Genomic DNA, 23180 nt, shown 5'->3' with positions numbered 1-23180 from the left:
CAAATAAAAACCCTTAAAATAACATACATAAGGGCATAAAACTGAGACCAATTAGGCATTAATTAAGGCCCAAAATAACAAAGTAAAAGCAAAGACCCAAAGGGGATTAAGGTCAAGAAAAGGATCCAATCAACAATTTGATTGCTTTTGTGGTGGCGAGTTTGAAGGTCGAAGCATCTGTGCCTTTGAGTATTAGAGGAGAAACTATGGTGGCATCGCTATTATGTGGTGGCAAGTGCTTGGAGACGGATTGCGGTTACTTGAGTGTAGCGATTTATATGTGGGCAGTGATTGGCTGAAGACGTGAGCAGCGGCTGTCGATTGGTGTGGTTTGGGAAGTACAGGTTATCGATGTACTGTATGTCGGTTGGAGAGGTGAAGGCGGTGGTGTCTGGTTTTGTGGTTTATGGGTCCATTGATAGTGGGCTGTTATTGTGGAAAAAAAGGTCGGTTAATTAAAAGTTGCAGGCGGTTATGCTATAGCCTATGTTGAAGTGGGAGGTTTGGCTTGTGAGGTGGTCGTGTTTGTTGGAATTATTTGGTGGGGGTCGTAATTGGTGGAGGAAGTTCCACGTGTTGAGTAAATTTCGGGCAGTTGGCGGTTATGGGAGGATGTGGTGGTTTCTTTAACAACACTGGTCAACTGGAAAAGGGAGTTGCAGCAGCAGGTGATGGATATACTGGTTGTATGTATAGATTGGATGAGGAAATATTACCCAAGTTTAGCTCTGATACCAAGTTTGATGCATGACGAATTAAAGAATAGAAAGAAGAAGCAAAAAGGGAGGGAGAAACCTGAGAGAATGGGAGGAAGAAACCAGACAAGAAGCAGAAGTTTAAGGGGAAGGGGAAGGGAGAAGAATGAGACGCCACAACCAATCTCAATAATTCATATTCATCAAAAGTGTCTTGCAATTCCAGTTACCAACATATAAATAACAAAAAAAACCTAGTATTCACAGGCTTGGGCTAGACCCACTAGACAAGCCCAATGAAATAAAAAGACATCAATAAATAAAACAATAAGTAAAATAATTTTGGCAGATGTCCGCATCACAATGAGCTTTTGCAAGACTGGAGTTTAAATTGAAAACGGGACCATAAATGTATGCACATGTAAATCTTTCTCAAATCTTAGGAGAACATTGTAGGTTAGCACCTATAAATCTTTTAACATGTTTGTTGATGTCTAAATTTTTATTTGTAAATATCACACATTATATGGAAAAACTGAGAATCCCTTTTCTGTTTTATTTTTATTATTTTTTGTATGAATTAATTGAAGGGTGATAGATGTGTTATATACACTTATTTGGACTTTAAAATATTGACATTTCGTTGTTCTTTTGATAAATTATAGCCCAATATTGAGTATATTTCATTTATTAGGAGAAACTCGATGATTGGACATGAAATCAGAAGAAAGGAACAAAAAATGGCAAAAAAGGGCGAAGTCCAAAGTTTGAGGACCAAATTGCAAATATCCAATAGTTTATTCGGACCACAAGACAATACTTGAGATTGCTAGGAGTCAATTGGACATAATTAGAAGTGGAGGTGTGAATGAGCCAGCTATTGAGCCGAAGATCGCAGTTTGGGCACAACTTGACAGAAAAACGGAGCTCGACTCGGGCCTTTCAGAGTCGGCTCGTCTCATTTTTTCTGAAATTCTAAATTTTTTTCGATTTTAAAGGCAACTACAGCTACCTTTAAATTTAAAGGCAATTGTAACTGCCTTTGTTTTACTTTCAAGCCACGGGCCGGCTTGGCCTAAATCTTGAAAGAATTGAGCTACATAGCTGCCTTTGTTTTATTTTCAAGTCACGGGCCATTTTAACCCATGTTAGCGAAGCTGCCACGGGCCAGCTCATCTTGGGCCAACAGTTGAAGATGAGGTTTGGCCCGAGCCTCAACAGAACTAACGCGTGGGCCGCTCAAGCTGGATAGAAGTCAAAAAAATAAAATATGATCAAAGTAGTATCACAAATCAATTTTCAATCACACAAATTATATTCCAGACTTAGTCGAAGATTGAGACCAATTTTTGACATATTAAACATTCGAATTAGAAAAATTCTATTTCTAGAAAAGTTGTAGCCCTTTGAATTAGATTTTCACTACACTTTGAATCGCCTCAATGAGATATCAAAAGAGAATGTTATGACAAAAATATTAAATGCTGTGAAGAGAAAAACATACATGCGCGAAGGCAACTTCCCTTATTCGATTGTAATTCTTTTGGAAACCAAATTGGGTATGATTTTCAACCAAATTTCAACTCCTATAAATACTTAACAATAGAATACATATTAGAGATACCTCTCATGCATGTCTCATACACATAAATTCATCAATTAACATCATGAAAGAGAGGCCAATCCATTGTTCTTGTGAGAATTAAAGAGCAATTACAATTTTCAAGAAATTGGAGTTTCAACCATTATTTTTGGAGTGACAACCAGAAAATATATTAAAGATTCATCAAGAAACCATTGAAGAGATTCAAGATTTCGAGACCTATTTTCTTCTCCTTTATCAATCTAAAATCCAAGTTCTGTTCTTCCAATTAAACATGTTTTCTTGTAATTTTCTAATATTAGGCCAGATTTTCAATTAATAAGATGTAGATGAACCTTTGTTACGATGTTTTCATATAAATTCAATAATTTGAAGCACAATATGTGTTTATTCTTGGATGATTGTTATAGGTTTTAATGACTTGTCAATTACTTGATCACTAAATGAATTGTTTATGAATTTTATTGATTTCGAGAGAAATAATAGGATAGGAAGCACATTATAAAAATCATTGTAAAATCCAATATGGAATAGAGATATACTGCTATATTTTGCATGATTTCTATAGATGTTCTAATATTTTTAAAGCATGCTTTCATGTTCGCACATTTCATAGAGATATAGGAAGATCACATGAGATGATAGATTTAATTGATATCAAGAGATGCTTTTAATTAACTTGGGAACATAAATCAACAAAAATATGCTCATATTGTCTTGTTATTGAATTGTATTAAAACAAATTAATGCGGGGGATTCGAAATCTAGTATCATCTAATCTATATTTACAAACGTTTGATAAACTGCTCACTAGAATAATTAGTTTAATTAGATAATTTAGTATAAAATCATTCAAACACAATTAGCTATTTGATTAACGTTAGGATTAATTGAATCTAGTTTAAGTACGTAGTCCTCGTGAGACAATATTTTACTCCACTTTATTACTTGTTCACGATACCGTACACCTTGTAGAAATCAGACAGACCAAGGGGTAAAATTACTTTGTAGATAGAAGTATTCGACTCTATATTCTAATTGATGAATAAAATTTTTGCGTGTCCTCTGAAATGTCAAAAAGTAATATGAAGATGAGTTATAAAGTGGCAAGTCAAACAGGATTCAAGGCTTAAAGACTATGAAAGTAAAGGTTAGGGAAGATTTTAAGCAAAAGTTGGGAACAGTACAATGATATGCATGGAAAGCTGGTAAAATCCATTTCGCATTGATAAAAAATTCTAATAAATAACTGAAAATAATAATAATAATTTATTTCAGTTCTCCCACTGGAAACCACCATCTGATGTGAGCTATAATCAGGTGATAAGTCCACAGGACATTCAGTAATGATATTTCTAGCATGCTTGTGTCCTGTGAATAGCTAATGCAGTAGTGTTCTTCATACGAACTTCCCTGAAATTAAATTCCCTGAGCTCCCATCTTTTTCTATGATAACAATATGGGAGGGGTGGAGCCAGTATGACGTCTAGCTCTTGCTTGATTCAAATCTTAACTAAACTTGCTCAATATTTACAAATCCCCATATCCCTCAGACGCTTACTCATGAAATTATAACCCAATATTCATAGAAGAATTAGATAAAATCTAGCGCAGGCTTAGAGTATCACAAACACACAAGAATTAGACAAAATCTTTATTATATGCCTTCCTATACTAGCATTGCTCTACAATGCAGGATTATTAAGCAAAACATATTTTCTATACAGCGGCAACTCTCAAATTCTTAATGGTTTAAGCAGGATTTTTTCACTCAAGATTTACGGTTGATTCTTGAGAAGATTATGAATTGTTGTTGACAAAAATGTTCCAATAGGAAAATAAAAGGTCGAATAATTTTGTATCATATATGTATCAACTTTCTTCATGCCCTAAATTAATATTTCCCACCCCTATAATTTTGTTAACAACATTGCTTCATAATACCACAACTAAAAAGGTAATGGAAGGTAATTACATAATCTGGAGTAGGCTCATAAGTTCCTTATGCTTATATAAACTGATATTAGAAGTATAAGGTCAAATATTAAGACCAAAAAATAGATATAGCATCTCTTCACGTGATTTTCAATTAATACATTTTTTTATACTTAAATTTCTCTGTATGGTCCAAACAATAAAATATTTTGAAGGGTGTTTTAGGAACACTAGAAGGACTTCCCAAGCAATTTTGTCAACTAGAACAAAACTTCATGACGGGGTGGGCTGAAAAGAATGACTAATATAGAATTTATGGAGTGCTTAATTGAAGGGCTTCTTTCTACAATTTATTCCCCACTCACTTACTATGAATTAATCTATCCTTTTTATTTGCTAATTCTGGAAATGTTATCAATGTCTTTTTAGAACCACAAAAAAATTTGGTATATATTCAATTTATAATTAGACCGTTATCATCATGCCACATTTGTTGTTAAAGGGTATTTGGTATATGTAAAAGAATTCTTTGATCCCCGTTTGCAAGAACTAAGAATAGCATCCTGACTCGAACATCTTGGATCTTGGGATTTTCAAACTCTAGCACTTCTAACATTTATTGATATGTTTGAAGGAGAAAAGACAAGTAACAAAATCAAAACGTTTGACAGAGAAAATGGTTTCTTTCAGTATTTCAACAACTCATGATAATAAACCCACAAAAGTGGAACAAAAGAATCTTTATTATTATTTTTTTTAATAAGTAATCAAATATTTTATTAATCATGGATAATACATAGAAAGTGTATTATCAATTAATACAAGACAAAAACGACATGAAATTAGGCAACCTGTCTATGCGAGTAATAGCCACAGCATTAAACCAAATATACAGTGTCAGGTAAAATAATTCTTTAATCTGCTTTGTTGTCCGTGTATTATTGTCGAAACAGCGACTATTTCTCTCCCTCCAAATACACTAGATGATGCATCCTGGGACAAGGTCCCAAACAATCTTGCTATCTTTATTACGAAATCTTCTCCCTCATGCCTTCAAAACATCCTCCATACGCTGTGGAAACACCCAATCCATGTGTTGAGAAACCAAAATATCGTTCCATAGGGTGCGAGCATCGTCGCAATGAATGAACAAATGGTCAATCGTCTCTCCATTCATTCGACACATATAGCACCATTCCGTAACATAAAAATCCCTGCATCGGAGGTTATCCACCGTTAACACCTGTCCCTTCACAACCGTCCATAGGAAAAATGCCAGCCGAGGGAGTAATTTACAACGCCATACCTTCTTCCATGGGAATGAAGTCTCCTCAGGTTCCAATAAAGATCTAAAATAAGAGCTCACTGAGAAAATGTCATCGCGTGCCAACCTCCACCTGCTACGATCACTTTCGCCCCACTCTGACATGCACCTCATACAAAGAAGTCAGGAGTAGTACATAATCATCTAATTCTCAATCCTGTGGACCCCTCACAAAAACAATGTTCCAGCTGGGATTCCCATTATGCACCTGTAAGACTTCATGTACCATAGCCTGCGGCATCAAAGTAATACGATACAGGGAAGGATACTCTGCTCTTAATGGCCGATCTGTACACCAACAATCATTCCAGAATCTGATAGTATTGCCATTCCCCACCTCATACGTCAATCTATCCTGAAATTCTCTCCACCCTCGTTGTATATACTTCCACAAACTCACCCAATAAGAACCACGATTCTTGGTTGAGCACCATCCCCCCTCTAGAACACCATATTTCGCCTCTATAATCTCTCTCCAAAAACTTTCCCTCTCCACACCGAATCGCCACAACCACTTACCCAGCAAGGCCTTACCAAACAATACAAGACTCCTCAATCCAAGGCCCCCCGTTTTTATGGGAGCACATACTACGCCCAGTTAATCAGGTGAAGTTTCCTCTCCTCCCCTAAACCTCCCCAAAAAAACTTCCTTTGAATCCTCTCTAATCTTTTTGCCACGGTAACAGGGATAGGAAACAATGACAAGAAGTGGGTAGATTCGATAAAGTGGACTTAATGAGTGTAAGACAGCCTCCCTTTGAGAGGTACATACGCTTCCAACCCGCTAACTTCTTCTCCACTCTTTCCACAATACCATTCCAAATGTGTATGTTTTTAAACCGTGCTCCTAAGGGGAGCCCAAGATAGGACATAGGTAGTTGCACGGTCCAACAGCCCAATATGGCCGCTAACTCCATCACATTAGCAACATCTCCAACTGTGATGGCCTCAGATTTCCCCAAATTAATTTTCAATCCAGATACAGCTTCAAAGCATAGTAACAGACGGCGCAAGTTCCTAAATTGCTCAGCCTCTGCATCACAAAAGATCAATGTATCGTCTGCAAATAGCAAATGAGATACCTACAACTAGTTAATCATAAAGCCCTTCAACAGAGTTTCTCCCACAGCTTTCTCAATCATCCCACTTAAAGCCTCCATGACAATGACAAACAATAATGGAGACAACAGATCCCCTTGCCGCAAACCTCTACTACTCTGGAAATAACCCTTAGGAATGCCATTTACCAAAACCGAATACAAGACCGTAGATATACAAAAGTGAATCCAACAGCACCACTTGTCCCCAAAGCCACATCACCTGAGCATATACAAAAGGATCCCCAGTTTACGTGATCATAGGCTTTCTGAATATCAAGTTTACATAACATCCCTGGAATCCCTCTACGCAATCTCGAGTCAATGCATTCATTTGCTATAAGTACAGAATCCAATATCTTACACCCTTTGACGAATGCATTCTGAAATTTAGACACCACCTTTTCCAACACCTCCTTTAATCTATTAGCCAGCAGCTTTGCAATAATCTTGTACATCCCATTAACTAAGTTGATCGGACGAAAATCTTTAATATCTGATGCTCCCGATTTTTTTGGAATCAGCACAATAAATGTAGCATTAGAGCTTCTCAAGAACTTGCCACACTAAAAGAAATAAGTAAGAACATCCACAATATCCGATCGTACCACTTCCCAACAAACCTTATAAAATGAGAGTGAGAATCCGTCCGGCCCTGGTGCTTTATCATCATTCATGTTGAACACCACCTCCTTAATCTCATTCTCCTCAAATGGTCTCTCTAACCAAATTGCATCCTCCTCAGTAATAGTAGAGAAATCTAACTCCTCCAACTCTATCCTCCAATCAAACTGCTCACGATACAAGTTTTGATAGAAATTCACCATTTGGGTCCCAATATCTTGTGGATCTTCATAAGTAACTCTGTCTACCACCAGCATGGTGATAGAATTGTTACGCTTGTTAGAATTGTCAACTCTATGGAAAAATTGGTACATTTATCACCCTCCTTCAACCACTTGACCCTAGATTTCTGACGCCAGGCTATTTCCTCCATCTCCACTAACCTCTCCAACTCTCCCCTTAATTCTCCACGTCTCTCCCTTTCATCCCCTACCAATCCTTGACTCTCCTCCCTCTTATCCAGCTCTTCTATATCTAACATACATTGGTTTTTACGCCAGTTTACATCTCTCGCCACCTCCTCATTCCACCTCTTTATATCCCTCCTTAAGGCTTTCAATTTTTGATTGAACACATAACTGGGGGACCCCCGAAATTGTAAGATGCCCACCAGTCCCGTACACGCTCTCTAAAGCCTTCTACTTTTAGCCACATCTTCTCAAACCTAAAAGGTCTTCTCACACTACACCTCGCATTCCCAGCCAGTAAGATAGGGAAGTGATCAGAATACACCCTCCCTAATCTTCTCTGGGTAACCTCTGGATACTTCTCCTCCCATTCCCCACTAATCAGGAACCGGTCTATTCGCGATAAAATAGGCTGCTCCCAATTAGAAGACCAAGTAAAGTCTCCTCCAATCAAAGGCAAGTCCACCAACATATTTTCCCTGATAAAATCTAAGAACTCCTCCATTGCCTTTGTTAATCTCCCACCACTTGATCTCTCAGTAGGAAATCGAGTCACATTAAAGTCACCGCCAAGACAAGTTGGAATGTTCCACCAAGCCATCATCCTCGCCAATTCATCCCACAATCCACTTTTACTCTCGTCATCATTAGGCCCATACACTCCTATAAACGTCCAATGAAATACATCCCCAACATTTCTGAACGAAAGCGATAAAGAAAATAGTCCTTCACTAGCCTCCTCCATATCAAGAGTTCTCATGTCTCACAGGACTAACACACCTCATGACGCTCCTGATGATCCCTTATATTGATACCCAACATACTGTTCCCCCCATAAACTGCTCACAATAGCCCTTGAGACGGACTCCAACTTAGTTTCTTGTAAACAGACTAAATCCGCCCTCCATCCCCTTAGCAGATTTTGAACCCCTAATCTTTTCTCCGCTACATTAAGCCCCCTTACGTTCTAACTAATTATTTTTGGCATCATCTTAACACTTTGACATCCCTCCCAAGCAATCCTTTCTTTGACTCGGCACCCTTGTCACCATAATTTACTAACCATTCAAGCCGCTTAAGTTCACAGTCACCTTTTCTTCTTGTTTTACCGCCTGGTATACTCATCCCTTGTCCCCTACTGGCCTCCAACTCTACGAATAATTGTAACAGTCTACTTTCATATCCATCGCAGGACACACCAACCAGCTTGTTGAAATCTTGAATTTTTTGAAGAACCCAATTTAAAGGTGGAGGACCTTCAATCGCATGAACCTCCGTTGTTTCCTCTGCATGATGATATTCTAAGAAGTCATATGGGTATCCCTCTACTTCCTCCACCTGTTCGATATCACCATCAATTCCTCTGTTCTTGGCGCCATCTGCCCACAACACAAGAGCTTTGTCAGTCCCTAATTCCTTTTCTTTTAGGGGCTTCGAATGCCTTCTATTATATGTGTTCTGAACCAAGGTGTTTGAACATGTCTCCTCGTGCTCTTTCGATTCAGTCAAGGCTCGACCGTCAACTGATGTATGTCCCGTCTCTTTCGTAGCCGATAATAATTCGTCAGCTGGCATCATGTCCATCAAACCCAGTGTCTCCGACTCCAAGTTCATCATATTCGGCTCCCATGTGTTAGACCAATGTCCCATTTCTTTCTGCTTCGATCCTTGAGTCATTATCCCCCTTGTCTTTAGTGAGGTCTACATCTGGTTATAGCTCCTTAAGAGCCACGCTTTCCCCTTTCATGCCCTCCCCACACTTATGACAAAAGAGAATCTTGGATTCCGTTGCAGATCCACATCCCACAAGCTTAGATAATTCATCCAATTCTTCTTTTAACGCCTGGACATGAGCCCTTATTTCATCACAATTCAGTCTACTGTCATAAGATCCTTCTACATGTGTTTCCTTAGGTTTATACGTCATACAAATGCCTTCATTATCACTCACAGCAACTGCCTTTTCCTTTCGAATTAGCACCCTTCAGTTAACATTCTGCGTGGCATGTACATTCGCCTTGTGCCCAGAAAACATACCAAGTAAATTCTCAAAAATTTCTTGAGCTGAGAGGTGGCTATGAGACAAAAGAGAAGGGAACAGATGAAAACGACCAAATACGACTAAACCCAAGTGTATTACATGACAAATCCTTTTTAGAATGCTAGGGAGCTCCTTAATACCCAAGAACATGATAGAATGGTTAAAAACATTGTTCATATTATTATGTGTTATTCAAGCATCAGCACAGGTTATGTCTAATACACTCATATCCCACCAAGTAAATCAGATACCTAACAGATAGATAACTTTATTTCAGGATTTCTATGCAAAGGAAAATTTGGGAAATACACAAAAGAGACAAATTTTGTGCCAATGAAGGCGGGAAAAACATCAACAACAAAAGCATAAGATGAGAAAGTCAGAATTGGTTAAAAACGTATAGATGGACTGTGCCTCCATGACTGCTAATAAGCTCAAGATGTTTTACAACATATGTAGTAGAAGGCAAGAATGTTTCCGAAACCACAGGTGAGACGAAGCCAAAATTTCTCGTAACCATCAATAAGATATACCAAATATGCCAGTGAAGCAATAACCTGTAACGAGGAGTATGTGTTACGGAAACCAGAACATTTGGGCTGAAAATTTATTTTTCATACATTTCATTTTATTCCGAAGCCCTTCAAATAATATTTCACGTAAAAAGTACCAAAAAAAGGTGAAAAAATAGAAAAATAATTAAAACAAGAGTCTCAGTGACCTACCAACTGCATAGCAAGCAAGACGAATAGAACATCTCTGGTCACAAAAAATTGGAACTTCAAAGTTCGCCATTTCAGATGAGCAGTATGGACTCTTAAATAGTAAGGAGTCATACAAGTTGTGTAATGAGCAAATGCAAACCCTTCCTGCAGGATCAGAAAAGCCATGATGAGCTTATACGGTACATGGATTTCCCAAGTATCAGGATTTTGTGTAGTTCAAGCACAACACACCAGCTAGAACTAACATTTGGGCAATTTAGAGATAACTTCTTCTATGATAAACTATAGACAAATAGAGGATGTGAAAGTTCTCCAGAATCCTACAATTGAACATATCGATATTTTGGAAAGCTTCCAAATTTACCATATTCTAGGATATTTAGTTTCCTTAGAGTTTAAGGATTCTTTCTTACTTTATTCATTCTTTCCTTTTTTTTTTCTTTTTCTTTCTACTGTATATATAAATACTGCTATGTAGCTTAGAGATGAATAATGAGAATTTATCTACAATACACTCTCTCATTCAAGAGATATGTTAATATTTCAGTTTTGCAAAAGAACTACAGATAATCAATGCAAAATAAATTCACTTCTGCCGAAAATTTTAATAAAGGAAATGAGAATAACAAAAGATGCAGTCTTTTGGCACTTTCCAATGTAATAATGAAACAAATAGATCAACAGGAAACTCCAAATGAAGTAGAAGATTAATACAAGAATAACTTCAAGGCAACAAATAAGCACATATACCTTAACAGCACGCCAATGATCTAAACATTTCCTGTGAACATATTTGGACGTGACTTTGCACTTGCAAGGGGCGATAAAATCCCTACCTGATAAAGAAAAGAAGTTAAAAAGCTGAGAACCATTCTATGATATTGGATTGCAAGGTGAGAAATATAAATCATCTCACATCCTCAAAGTAAGCAAATACTCTTCTAGTTATTCCGGAAAAGGATAGAAGATTTGCTGGTTCAGAATGCAGACTAAATCTCTTGCATTGCAATACTGAACCGGTTAAATAAATTCCAACCTTCCCTATGTAAGAATATAAATTTTACAAAGTAGTAACATGGGCAACATTTGAAACCCATATCACTTATATAACAGTTTCCACGCATAAAAAAACTACAAAATCACTTTTTTCCTTTTCAAAACTTGTTGAATGGTAAAGAAAGACTATTGATTGAACCAATTTTTTTCCCGAAACTGAAAACAAATGCACGTTAAAGGTAAAGTTTAATAAATATGAGGGCAAATTGTTTAAAAAAAGAACAATGATCATTGACGCGCTAAATACCCAATACCCAGAAAAATCTTTGCTTAGGTTAAGGTATTTTATGAGGTATGCTTTGTATACGATAGTTGTAGGATAGGGATAGATTTTGGAAAATGCCAAAATGTTATATTTGAGGAAATACTATTAATTACCTTGGATTTATAGACGAGGTATGCTGCATTTTTGGGCATCAACTGTACTCTTTTTCTTTTGTTTTGGGTGAGGGGTTGTTGGGGGGTGGTGTGACGACCTCAAAATAGAAGTCCTCTTTGTTACTTCACTAATCATCTCAATTTTGTGGTTTTTCGTTAAGAAATCAATGATCCTTCAAGAGAAGAGTGCGGAAGAAAATGGACACCTCGTAATTAGCAAGAGTTAATGTAATGTGCGGACTTGATTTTACTTTATTTGTCATGTGTATTGCGCTAATTTTAAATGCATATTTCGAATAGGTGAGTAAACAGTGCTGGAAATGTTCATACATTAGGTTGTTGACAATAAACTAAATCTGAAGAAGATTTATGGTTAAGTTCATAACACCACAACAATACGATAGGTAAAATATTATATTTCCAGAGGAAAATAGACACTTCATAACTAATGCAGGTCGATATAATCTATGATAATCTATGCTTTTATTTTATGTCAGCCTATGTGTTTTATTAATTTTTAATGCATAGTTTGTATTGCTAGCATTTAAGATTGTATTAGTTGTTACAGTATAACAATTTAACAAGGACAAAGTTTACTTTTTATCAACAAGTTGTTAATTTACAGAATAAACAGTAGAGAGAAGTTCTTATAATGAACCAATCAGTATTAATTTCTTGTATTTGGATGTGATGCCCTTCAACCACAACACTAATACAATTTGTTTAAAGGAATTATAGTTGCCGAAATTCTGGCTATCAGCAATTATCCAAAATTTGTGAAATTTTCTTCTTGCAATGAGCAATTCTAACGAGGAGAAGCTAGATGCTGAAGCCGATTTCATCATTTCTGGGTTTTCAAAGTTATTGGGATACCGTATATGCTGATGAGTTGGCAAATTTTAGGAAGTATGGTTATGCTCGCGAAGTTTGGTAAGTGTTGCCATAATTTTGGGCAATTAGCACAAATTATCACTACCTTTTGATGTTATTGTGCAAAATATTTTTACCTTTCATTTTTTCTTTTTTTGCATTTTCACCCCATTTCCAAGTTTCATTGTGGAAGACATCATTTTCACCAATTTATAATGTAAAATGACCAATATACACTTCTATTCAAATAAAAACAGAAATGAATTATAAAGAACAAATTGCAATCTTACTCCTAGATTTTTCAAAAAGGGTAAAATGTCATAAAACGTCCTTATCTTTCAATATCATTGTGCAAAACGTCCCTACCTATTATTTTTTGATATTTTCACCCCTATTTCCACGTTTCATTGCGCGAAAGGTCATTTTCATCCATTTTTCGAATAAAAAGACGATTTTACCTCCATATTCGAATAAAACAAGAAGAAAAGAAAAGAAAAAATAAAAAACTGATTGCAACTAAACCCCAAATTTTCGAAAAATTACAAATTAGTCAGAAATAATACTTAAAATCAAAAGTGTGAAAAAAAATGGATCTTTCTGAAAAAAAACTTAACTGGCCAAGATCCAAATTCTCTTGAGAAGCTCTCGTTATTGAATTCTCTCATTGGAATCTTGCTCGAGTCTATGAAGAATTGTGTAAACCTTCTGACTCTGGATATTAGCCACAATTATTTGATTGGTGAACTTACTTCTTGGCCATTCGAGCTTGGTTTACAGCAACTTCTGTTTTCAGATAATAAATTAAGTGGGAATGTGGATAGTACTCTTGCTTCCTCCTTGGATAGTTCTCGTCACAGGCCTGTAGTTTTGGATATCTCCAAGAATCAAATATATGGTGAAATTCCCAGTTCTTGTATTTCTTGAATATGTCGAAAAACTCATTTGTAGGTAGTATTCCTGCAAGTATTGGACAATTGAAAATCTTGGATACGTTGGATTTAAGCGATAACAAGTTAAATGGTAGCATCCCTTTGGAAATTGGTGGAGCTACATCTCTTGAGAAATTGTGGCTAGAGAAGAACTTGTTCGAAGGCAACATTCCCACCGCCAGTGGCTCCATCAGAGGGAAAAGGTGGCGTCGTCTTCTTCTTTATTTTTGTTTTTACTTTTGATTTTTAAGTATACATTTGTAACTGATTTGTAATTTTTCGAAAATTTGAGGCTATAGTTACAATTAGTTCTTTATTTTTTTTCTTTTCTTCTTATATTATTTGAATAGGGGGTAAATATTGTCTTTTTATTGGAAAAATGGATAAAAATGATCTTTTGAGCAATGAAAGGTGGAAATAGGGATAAAAATGCCAAAAAATGAAAAAGTAAGGACGTTTTGCACAATAATAATGAAAGGTAGGGACGTTTTGTGCTATTTATCCTTTTCAAGAAATTACAAATAACCCTTAATCACCTCCCTAAAACACTGGAGCTCATATCACAAACAACTGCCATCAACTGTTAAACATTTCCCATAGAGAAATTTAACAAACAATAAATTTATATTTCCAATTCAAGAAAGCCCAATTAACTCGTATTATCACGTCCTTTTTGTACACGGATTAGGCTGTAGTTCCTTTGCTTTTCGAAGTATTCTTAAATGCTATGCATATTGAAAAGAGGTACCCTGGTGAGTATAGTCGATTGGTGTGTTAAGAATGGCATGGGTTTCCAGTGGTGCCACCAATATTTGCATTCACAAGTTGGGTATTTTTGCTTGTAATTCTAACCAATTCTGTTAATATGAAGGTTGGATGTTGGGTGGTATGTGTAGAGAGAAATGAATGCTTTCCAGAGGTATGGAGTTCTGGTGCTTTGGGTTGCGGTTGTCCAAAGTTTTTTGGCTGCTAAGATGGCGGCCTCAAGACTCATTTGCACTTCTAAAAAGTTTAGGAGTAAGATTGCAATTTGTTCTTCATTTTTCTTTTTGTTTTATTTAAATATGAGGGTATATTGGCCATTTTACATTAAAAATTAGTGAAAATGGTGTTTTCTACAATGAAACATAGAAATAGGGGTAAAACTATCAAAAAATGAAAGATATGAACGTTTTGCACAATAACATTGAAAGGTAGGGACGTTTTGTACTAATTATCCCCATAATTTTATAAGTTTATTTATTAAATGTTCACCTTCAATCATTATCATTGGACTTGATTGGACACGCTTCATACTCATCTAATTAATTGTAGCTGTTGACATTTTATGGGGAGTCGTTAGCATGGGATGTTTGGCAACTTCAACTTAATAGTTTCCTACATCTATTAGGCCTAGCCTAAAATAGTATTTCTATGAATTTGTATAAAAGAGAATAAGTGTGTGCATGTTTTTTTTCTTTTTTCTTTTTTTTTTTTTTTACTTCACCTTATCCTTGTATGGATCAAATTTAAAACATTTTCAGCATCTGTAAGAGTATGTAAAATGGTTAACGTTCGGTTTTTATTCCTCTCTGGAGATGGATTTTCTAGGAGTTGTATTCCGTAATCTTCAATAGTAGTACTTTATCGAGTTCCATTCTTCCTAAATTCTCTTGGATTTGGGGAATGGCCAAGTGTTTGGTCATTGCAGCATGGACATGGGAAGAGATTGTATTTTGCTCACGCCCCTGTGCGGGTTACCAATGACTTTAGAATAGGGGCTACCTTTAAGGGCTCCGACAAGATATATCGAAATCTTGCTGCTCTTAACTTATTTGCTTTTTTTTTTCTTCTGGCAATAATCCAAATGCACGTAGCTTTTACTACATGTTAGCCATAGTTAACAGCGAAATGCGATGTATTTTTATGAAGAAATATATACATTGTAGTCTCGCATTTTATATACTTTGTAACCTTGTTTATATTTAAGTAAACGAATTCTCTCTATTATGCATAAAAGGAAAAAAGAACAAAAATATAATTCCAGACAATTCCCTCTATTTTGGAAAGCGACAATTATGTGCTTTAAAGTTGAATTGAAATGGAGAAATGGTCCTAAATAACAAGGGAAAATTGCAGCTGAGGTACCAAACATTTCGTTTATTAGCAGACTTTGCCCAAACCTTTAGTTTGTGCCACCCACAGTCCCAAACCTTTCAAAAATATGCATCGGGGGTCCAAATGGATGGAAACCGTCCGTTTGACCATCAATCGACCAATAAAATTGAATTTTGACCAATTTTTGACCAACTTAAAAGAGTAGAAATGTAAATTTGCTATTTAATTCTATAATGAAAAAAATAAACTAATATACCAAATAAAAATAAAAGAAACTACTATTCATCTTCTTCTTCCCCCCACCTCACTCCACCCTACCCCACCGCTGCTGCAATTTTCCCAATAAAAAATGATTTCTTCTTCACCCTACCCATCCCCAGCCTACCCCCAAATTAAAAATCACCGTCTTCCTCATCTTACCCACCCTCACTCCACCCACCCCAAAACTAAACCTGCTACTTCCGGCTGTCGGAAGGTCCACATCGAGATGCTTCTACTTATGAGCTTTCTCCTACGGTGTGGTGCGAATGTGTTGTGTCTTTAGAAAGTTATCTTTGTATTCGAAACAAGTTTCATCTCTATCCTCTGTAAAATAGGGTATTTCAAGTCGTATTCAGTAGATGGTTCGGGTAATTCAGGAGTTTGGGTTTCTAAGACATGGATTTGGCCATGGCAGCCTCTTTAAAGTTGTTTTTTTTACTACCTAGTACTAATTTTTGATAGGATCTTGATATCCTATTTTCTGGATTCCCTGCAACTACTGCAAATAATGTAATAATCGAAATGGAAGAAAGAAAGCCAGAAAACAACAGATAGAAGTAGTAGACTGGTTCTTCCATTTAGGGGGTCAAAAGCATTTTGGATCTAGTTATTCCATTTAGGGGGTGAAGATGATGAACTGCAGACCTTGGTAATCATTGATTTCAAGAAAATTTGAGGTGAAATTTAGAGTGCAGCTGCTTGAAGTTGCTATTGCTGGTAGTGATTGGGGGCTTGAGGGTACAGAGAAGGATAAAAGTGGGCTTGCAGTGGAGATCAGATGGAAGGGTTGATGGACCAAACGATAGCGATTTGGTGGTGTAGAATGAAGGGTTTTAGACGTTGGTAAAGAATATAACAGGCGGTGGTGGTGCCGGAGGTCGCCGTCGGTGTTGGTGGCTGAATTTTTGCTGTGGGAGTAGGTTGGGGATGGGTAGGGTGAAGAAGAAACCATTTTTTATTGGGAAAATTACAGTAGCGGTGGGGTAGGATGGGGTGAGGTGGGGGGAAGAAGAAGATGAATAGTAGTTTATTTTATTTTTATTTGGTATATTAGTTTATCTATTTTGTTATAGAATTAAATAGCAAATTTATCTTTCTACCCTTTTAAGTTGGTCAAAAATTGGTCAAAATTCAATTTTATTGGTCGACTGACGGTCAAACGGACGGTTTCCATCCATTTGGACCCCCGGTGCATATTTTTGAAAGATTTGGGACTGTGGGTGGCACAAACTAAAAGTTTGGACAAAGTTTGCTAATAAACGAAAGGTTTGGTCGGCTGCAATTTTCCCAAATAACAATGATGTACTAATTATCAAATGTGAAACTTCATTAAACTCGGAGCCTCGATCAAATGTTATCCTATAGTTATTTGGGGTCAAGTACATAGATTCTCATATTTTACTCCAATCAAGTTTGAAGTAAAACCACAAACACTTAAAATCATTCATTTGCGGAGGTTTTAGGTCAAATTTGTAAGTAATCGTTCATACTACTACTATTACTCTTCCTAATGGTTGCATTTCGCAGCCTGTGTTCGTGACATGAATACCTTGCCTCCAATTTCACAACATTATATCTCTCTCACACTCTCTCTGATTCATTATAACATCAGAATTTCTTTAAGCAAGGTGGATTTGGTTATGTGAAGGAACACACATGCATAAATTTCGTATGATCTTGGCATTGATATTTTCTTTTTTGAGCTAACTTATGATTTTTTATATGATAGAAGAAAAATGAAGTACATAAATGTCAATTTCATAGCTAATTTCGATGGAGATCCCGTACAATTAATTTTGTTCTTCCATTCAGATTGAAGATTTTTGTAAACTAGATTGTTAAACCCCGAGTCACTTAGAGAATATATTGACAGATGGCATTGAAGTCACAGCCAATACAAATCTAAAATATACTAATTATGATCTGTTTATATAGGCCAATGTTGTCTTCATTCAAAGCAGGTTTCATTTTTCGTTGAAATCCCATAAAATCAAAATCCATCTCATTGTGACTTGCACTACATCACCCACTACACGTGCAACCACGTGCATTCACTATTTAATTAAACACGAAATTATACATTGTTCTCTTGAAGCATTATACCAAACACAGTAACATTTTAAGATATCTTAGTCAACTCTGATACTATATCCTTAATGCTATCCCATACCAAACGCATTCTTTGTATTAATTTAATTAATTTTTTGAGTACATATTGGCGATATCTATTACGAGTAATCTTAGGCATAAAATAAGATAACAGCTCAACCTTAATACTCTTTCCATTGTAATTACAAGTAACCTTATTTAGCTTATAATTTTTACATATATGGATGTATCCACATTTACAGACTTAATGAAAGGGCTGTAATTTCATTCATTCCTTTTGTCATGGTATCAGATGCATAGATTGAAGCCATCCCTATGTTGCCATGGCTGATCCTCTTGATATCACCAAAGCTCTCACAGATGCATCATCCCCATATTTTCTCCACTCCTCAGACCAACCGAACTAGTTTTCTGTTGATACGCCATTAAATGGCGACAATTACACCGCTTGGCGACACCCTATCACTAGTGCCCTCAATGCTAAGAACAAGTTGGGTTTTGTCAATGGTGCCCTTTCCAAACTTAAAGAGGATGCTGCTGCTGCCCTTTGGGATCGATGTTGCGACATGATTATGTCGTGGCTACTACACTCCAAAGAGAAACCCCTTGCTAGCAGCCTTCTCTATTGCTCCAACCCTTTCGATCTCTGGACTGAATTGGAGAGTAGATTTCAACAAAGCAATAGGACTACTATTTTTCGCTTGAAGCGAGATCTTGCCAATTTGACTCAAGTTAACCTTTTAGTCACTCAATATTATGGCAAAATGAAGATACTCTTGGAGGAACTTGCTTCTTTACAATCAATCACCCCATGCAACTGTGGTACTACAAAGAAATTTTCAGAAATTCAATCTGCCGATCAGGTATATCAATTTCTAATGGGTCTCCACGAATCATATCATCAACTACGATCCCAGATTTTGGCCATCGATCCATTGCCATCTCTGGGTAGGAAGAGACCCAATGATTGGTGAATATTTCTCATGCATGATCAAATGCCACTGCTTTCCATTCTCGTGCACCCGGTGGACCCCCTTCTTCCCAGTCACGATCGAAGAAAATATGGCCTCCTGGTACACTTTCTTGCTCTAGTTGTGGAAAACTCGACCACAGTCGTGATAAATGCTTTGTGGAAATTGGTTATCCTGATTGGTAGACTAGCAAACAAAAAGGAAAACCAATAACTTCTTCGACTCCAGCGGCATATAATGTGTACATTGGTCCTTCGACGCCTTCTACAAGTGCTGTCCTTGGGCTTTCTCCTAAGCAATATCATCATTTAATAGAATTATTGCAACCCCCATCGTTGGCTTTTTAAGGTTATTCACCCCCTTCATCTCACTTGCCTGCATACCCTTGGATAATTGATAGTGCTACTACTCACCATATATCTACCTCTCCTTTTAATTCTGATTTTTCAACTAGGGCTCACCCAATTTCTGTTAGACTTCCTACATGCAATAATGTTAATGTTACATCAACTGGTGATGTTAATTTATCCTCATCTCTCACATCACACAATGTTCTTTATGTTCTTGAATTTAAGTTCAATTTGATGTCTGTTAGTTAGTTGACTAAATCCTTAAATTGTGTTATCATTTTCTTTCCTCAATTTTCAGGACCTAACCACGAAGAAGCAATTGGAATGGGTGAAGAGCGTGATGGCCTCTACTACTTCAAACCTGCTACTGCCACATCCTTCCAAACTTATGGGTCTGTTTCTTTCACTATATGGCATAGACGCCTTGGTCATCCCTCCATTAATAATGTTTTAGATTTTATTCCCCATCCTAAAACTTTAGAACATTGTGACGATTGTGCTCGTGGAAAGTATACTCATTTACCTTTCCATTCAGTTTTTAAAAAAAAAAAAGTTCTATGCCTTTTGAACGTTTATATTGTGACATTTGGGGTGGATATCATACTGCTTCTCTATGTGGTGCACATTATTTTTTGACAATTGTGGATGAATATTCTAAAGTTACTTGGTTATACTTAATGTGTTTCAAATTTCAAACTTTAACTTGCCTCAAATCCTTTGCAGCTATGGTTCACACCCAATTTAATGCTAAAATTCACCACATACGGACAGACAATGGTCAAGAATTCCTTGCACACTCCACATAAGATTTCTTTAAAGAACACATCATCTTACATGAACGTACTTGTGTGAAAACACCTCAACAAATTGGTGTGACTGAATGAAAGCATTGTCACATCCTCAATATGGCTCGTTGCCTTCGCTTTCAAGCTCATCTACCCTTAAGCTTTTGGGGTGAATGTGTGCTCATTGCTACTTACCTTATTAATCGAACCCCCTCTTCTTCACTTCAAAATAAGACTCCCTTTGAACGTCTCTTTAAATGAACCCCTCGATATGATCATTTACGGGTTTTTGGTTTTCTCTGTTATGCTCAAACCACCACCGCTCATCGAGATAAATTCCAACCTCGTGCCCACCCTGCGTTTTTTTAGGCTATCTTTCCAATCATAGTAGTTATCGCCTATTTAACATTGAACTTAAAAAAATCATCATCTCTCGCGATATAACTTTTGTTGAACATATTTTCCCTTTTCAAGTCCATATTCAACCAACTCACCCCTTCCTCATCTTACCTCTTCCAATTTCAGATACCAACTTACCTTCTTACACTCCATCAAACCCTTACCCACTATCATCACCATCCCCTCCTCCACCACCACCCCCTACCCTTCCTCGTCGTACCATACAACAACCTTCTCGCTTATGTGACTACCTTTGTCCCACCTTACCCACTCCCCCCATCGCGCCCTCCACTCATTCAATCACAACTTCAGGTACGACTCATCTTTTATCTAATTTTATATCATATTCAAAGTTTTCACCTGTACATTATACCTTTTTATCCATGTTATCTCACTCTGTTGACCCATCTAGCTATTCTCAAGCTGCTAAGCATCTACATTGGCGTGATGCTATGCAGATTGAAATTCAAGCTCTTGAGGCTAATAACACCTGGATACTTACCTCCCTTCCTCCTGGCAAAAAACTCATTGGCTGCAAATGGGTGTTTAAAATTAAATTCCATGCAGATGGTTCCATTGAACGACATAAAGCTCGGCTGGTTGCCAAGGGATATACCAAGTTGAAGGCCTTGACTACTATGACACCTTTGCCCCTGTTGTCAAACTAGTTACTGTTCACGGTGTCCTTGCCATTGCTTCAGCTCGTCATTCTCATCTTCATCAGTTAAATGTCAACAATGCATTCCTTCATGGTGAATTGAATGAGGAAGTCTACATGACTTTACCTCTTGGGTATGGTCGTAAGGGGGAGTCCCGCGTGAGTCGCTTACTTAAGTCCCTATATGGTCTTAAGCAAGCCTCACACAACCGGTACTCAAAATTATCTTCTGTGCTCCTCTTGGCTGGTTATTCTCAATCTGCAGCTGATCATTCATTATTCACACGGACTCAGGGCTCCTCTTTCACTATTGCCTTGGTATATGTTGATGATATTTTACTTACAGGAAATGATCTTAATACTATCACAGATCTCAAGTCCTTTCTAGTTGACCATTTTAAGCTCAAAGATTTGGGGACCCTAAAATATTTTCTTGGTCTTGAGATAGCGCGTTCTCCTTCTGGGATTTTTCTTTCCCAACTGTAATATGCCTTGAATATCCTAGTTGACTCAAAGCACATTGGGCTCTCATCCTACTCCTTTTTCCCATGGAACAGCATCTAAAGCTCACTTCAGAAGATGAAGCCTTGCTCTCCAATCCTGGCTCTTATAGAAGATTGGTGGGACGTCTCATTTATTTAACTATCACTCGCTCTGGCATATCATTCTCAATGATCATATTGAGCCAATTCATGCAGGCTCCTAGGGAACCAAATTATCAAGCTGCTCTACATGTGCTTCGCTATCTGAAAAGTTCTCCTGGTCATGGTTTATTTTTTTCATCCACCTGTAATTTTCAGATTTCCGCTTACTCTGATTCCGATTGGGCTAGTTATCCCACTACTCGCCGCTCTACTACTAGTTTCTTCATCACTCTTGGGACAAGCCCTATTTCTTGGCGCACAAAGAAACAAACAGTTGTCTCTTGATCTTCTGCTGAAGCCGAATATCGTGCTATGGCTTTGACTACATGTGAACTTGTTTGGCATAAGACCTTGCTTTTTGATCTTAACATCCAACATCCTAAGAGTATCATCCTTTATTGTGACAATCAAGCTGCAATTCACATTACCCGCAATCCAGCCTTCCATGAACACACAAAACATATCGATATAGACTGTTATTTTGTCCGTGAAAAGTTCCGCTCGGGCCTTATTATCTCGACGCATATCTGCACGAAGGAACAAGTTGCTGACATTTTCACTAAAGCACTTGGAAAAGATCAATTTCGTCATTTTGCTTGCAAGTTGGGCATTACAGACCTCCATACTCCAACTTGAGAGGGAGTAAATACGAGTAATCTTAGGCATAAAATAAGACAACAGCTCAACCTTGATACTCTTTCCATTGTAATTACAAGTAACCTTATTTAGCTTACATTATTTTTGCATATATGGATGTATCCATATTTACAGAATTAATGAAAGGGCTGTAATTTCATTCATTCCTTTTATCAATATCCACGTAAAAATCAAAATGGCATTGCACTTTCAATATTTTCCAACAGTTATCGACAATTAAAATTTGTTTAATAGTCATTGTACTTTCAAATTTGCTTCCCCAATAGTCACTTTACTTTATTTCTTTCTTTTTTTTTCGAATAATTATTGTACATTAAGTTGTTTTTCAAATAATCATTGAATAGTCATTGTATTGTTGCGATTGTTATCCATCCGTCACTATAGATAGTTCAAAAAATTAAACGGCTCTATTAATCGCATCATCAAAATCAATAATTTGTAAATAAATGGAGACAGATCGACAAATGGGAAGTAACATTAAAAAATACAATAATCATTGAGTTTAACTCGTGAAGATATATTCAAACTATTAGCAAAATTTGAATGATGTGCATACTCGGAAAAT

At 36.8% G+C, this 23180-nt stretch overlaps 2 protein-coding genes across 2 annotated transcripts; one reads left to right on the top strand and one right to left on the bottom strand.

Moving 5' to 3' along the window:
* Positions 1-10124: 10124 nt before the first annotated feature.
* Positions 10125-12021, bottom strand: LOC111394303. The gene is made up of 6 exons (XM_023020052.1): positions 11934-12021; positions 11595-11663; positions 11368-11492; positions 11202-11324; positions 10452-10595; positions 10125-10283 (listed from the first exon to the last, which is right to left on the bottom strand). The coding sequence occupies exons 1-6, from the start codon at positions 12019-12021 to the stop codon at positions 10161-10163; spliced, it is 672 nt and encodes a 223-aa protein (XP_022875820.1). The 3' UTR covers positions 10125-10160.
* A 9841-nt stretch (positions 12022-21862) lies between these two features.
* On the top strand, positions 21863-22243 carry LOC111394302 (uncharacterized mitochondrial protein AtMg00240-like). The gene has a single exon (XM_023020051.1). The coding sequence runs from the start codon at positions 21863-21865 to the stop codon at positions 22241-22243; it is 381 nt and encodes a 126-aa protein (XP_022875819.1).
* Positions 22244-23180: the final 937 nt, after the last annotated feature.

This window comes from Olea europaea, chromosome 5 (assembly GCF_002742605.1).
Source record: "Olea europaea var. sylvestris chromosome 5, O_europaea_v1, whole genome shotgun sequence".
Lineage (NCBI taxonomy): Eukaryota > Viridiplantae > Streptophyta > Magnoliopsida > Lamiales > Oleaceae > Olea > Olea europaea.
The sequence above is the reverse complement of the archived record's forward strand: the minus strand, read 5'-3'. Positions and strand labels throughout refer to the sequence as shown.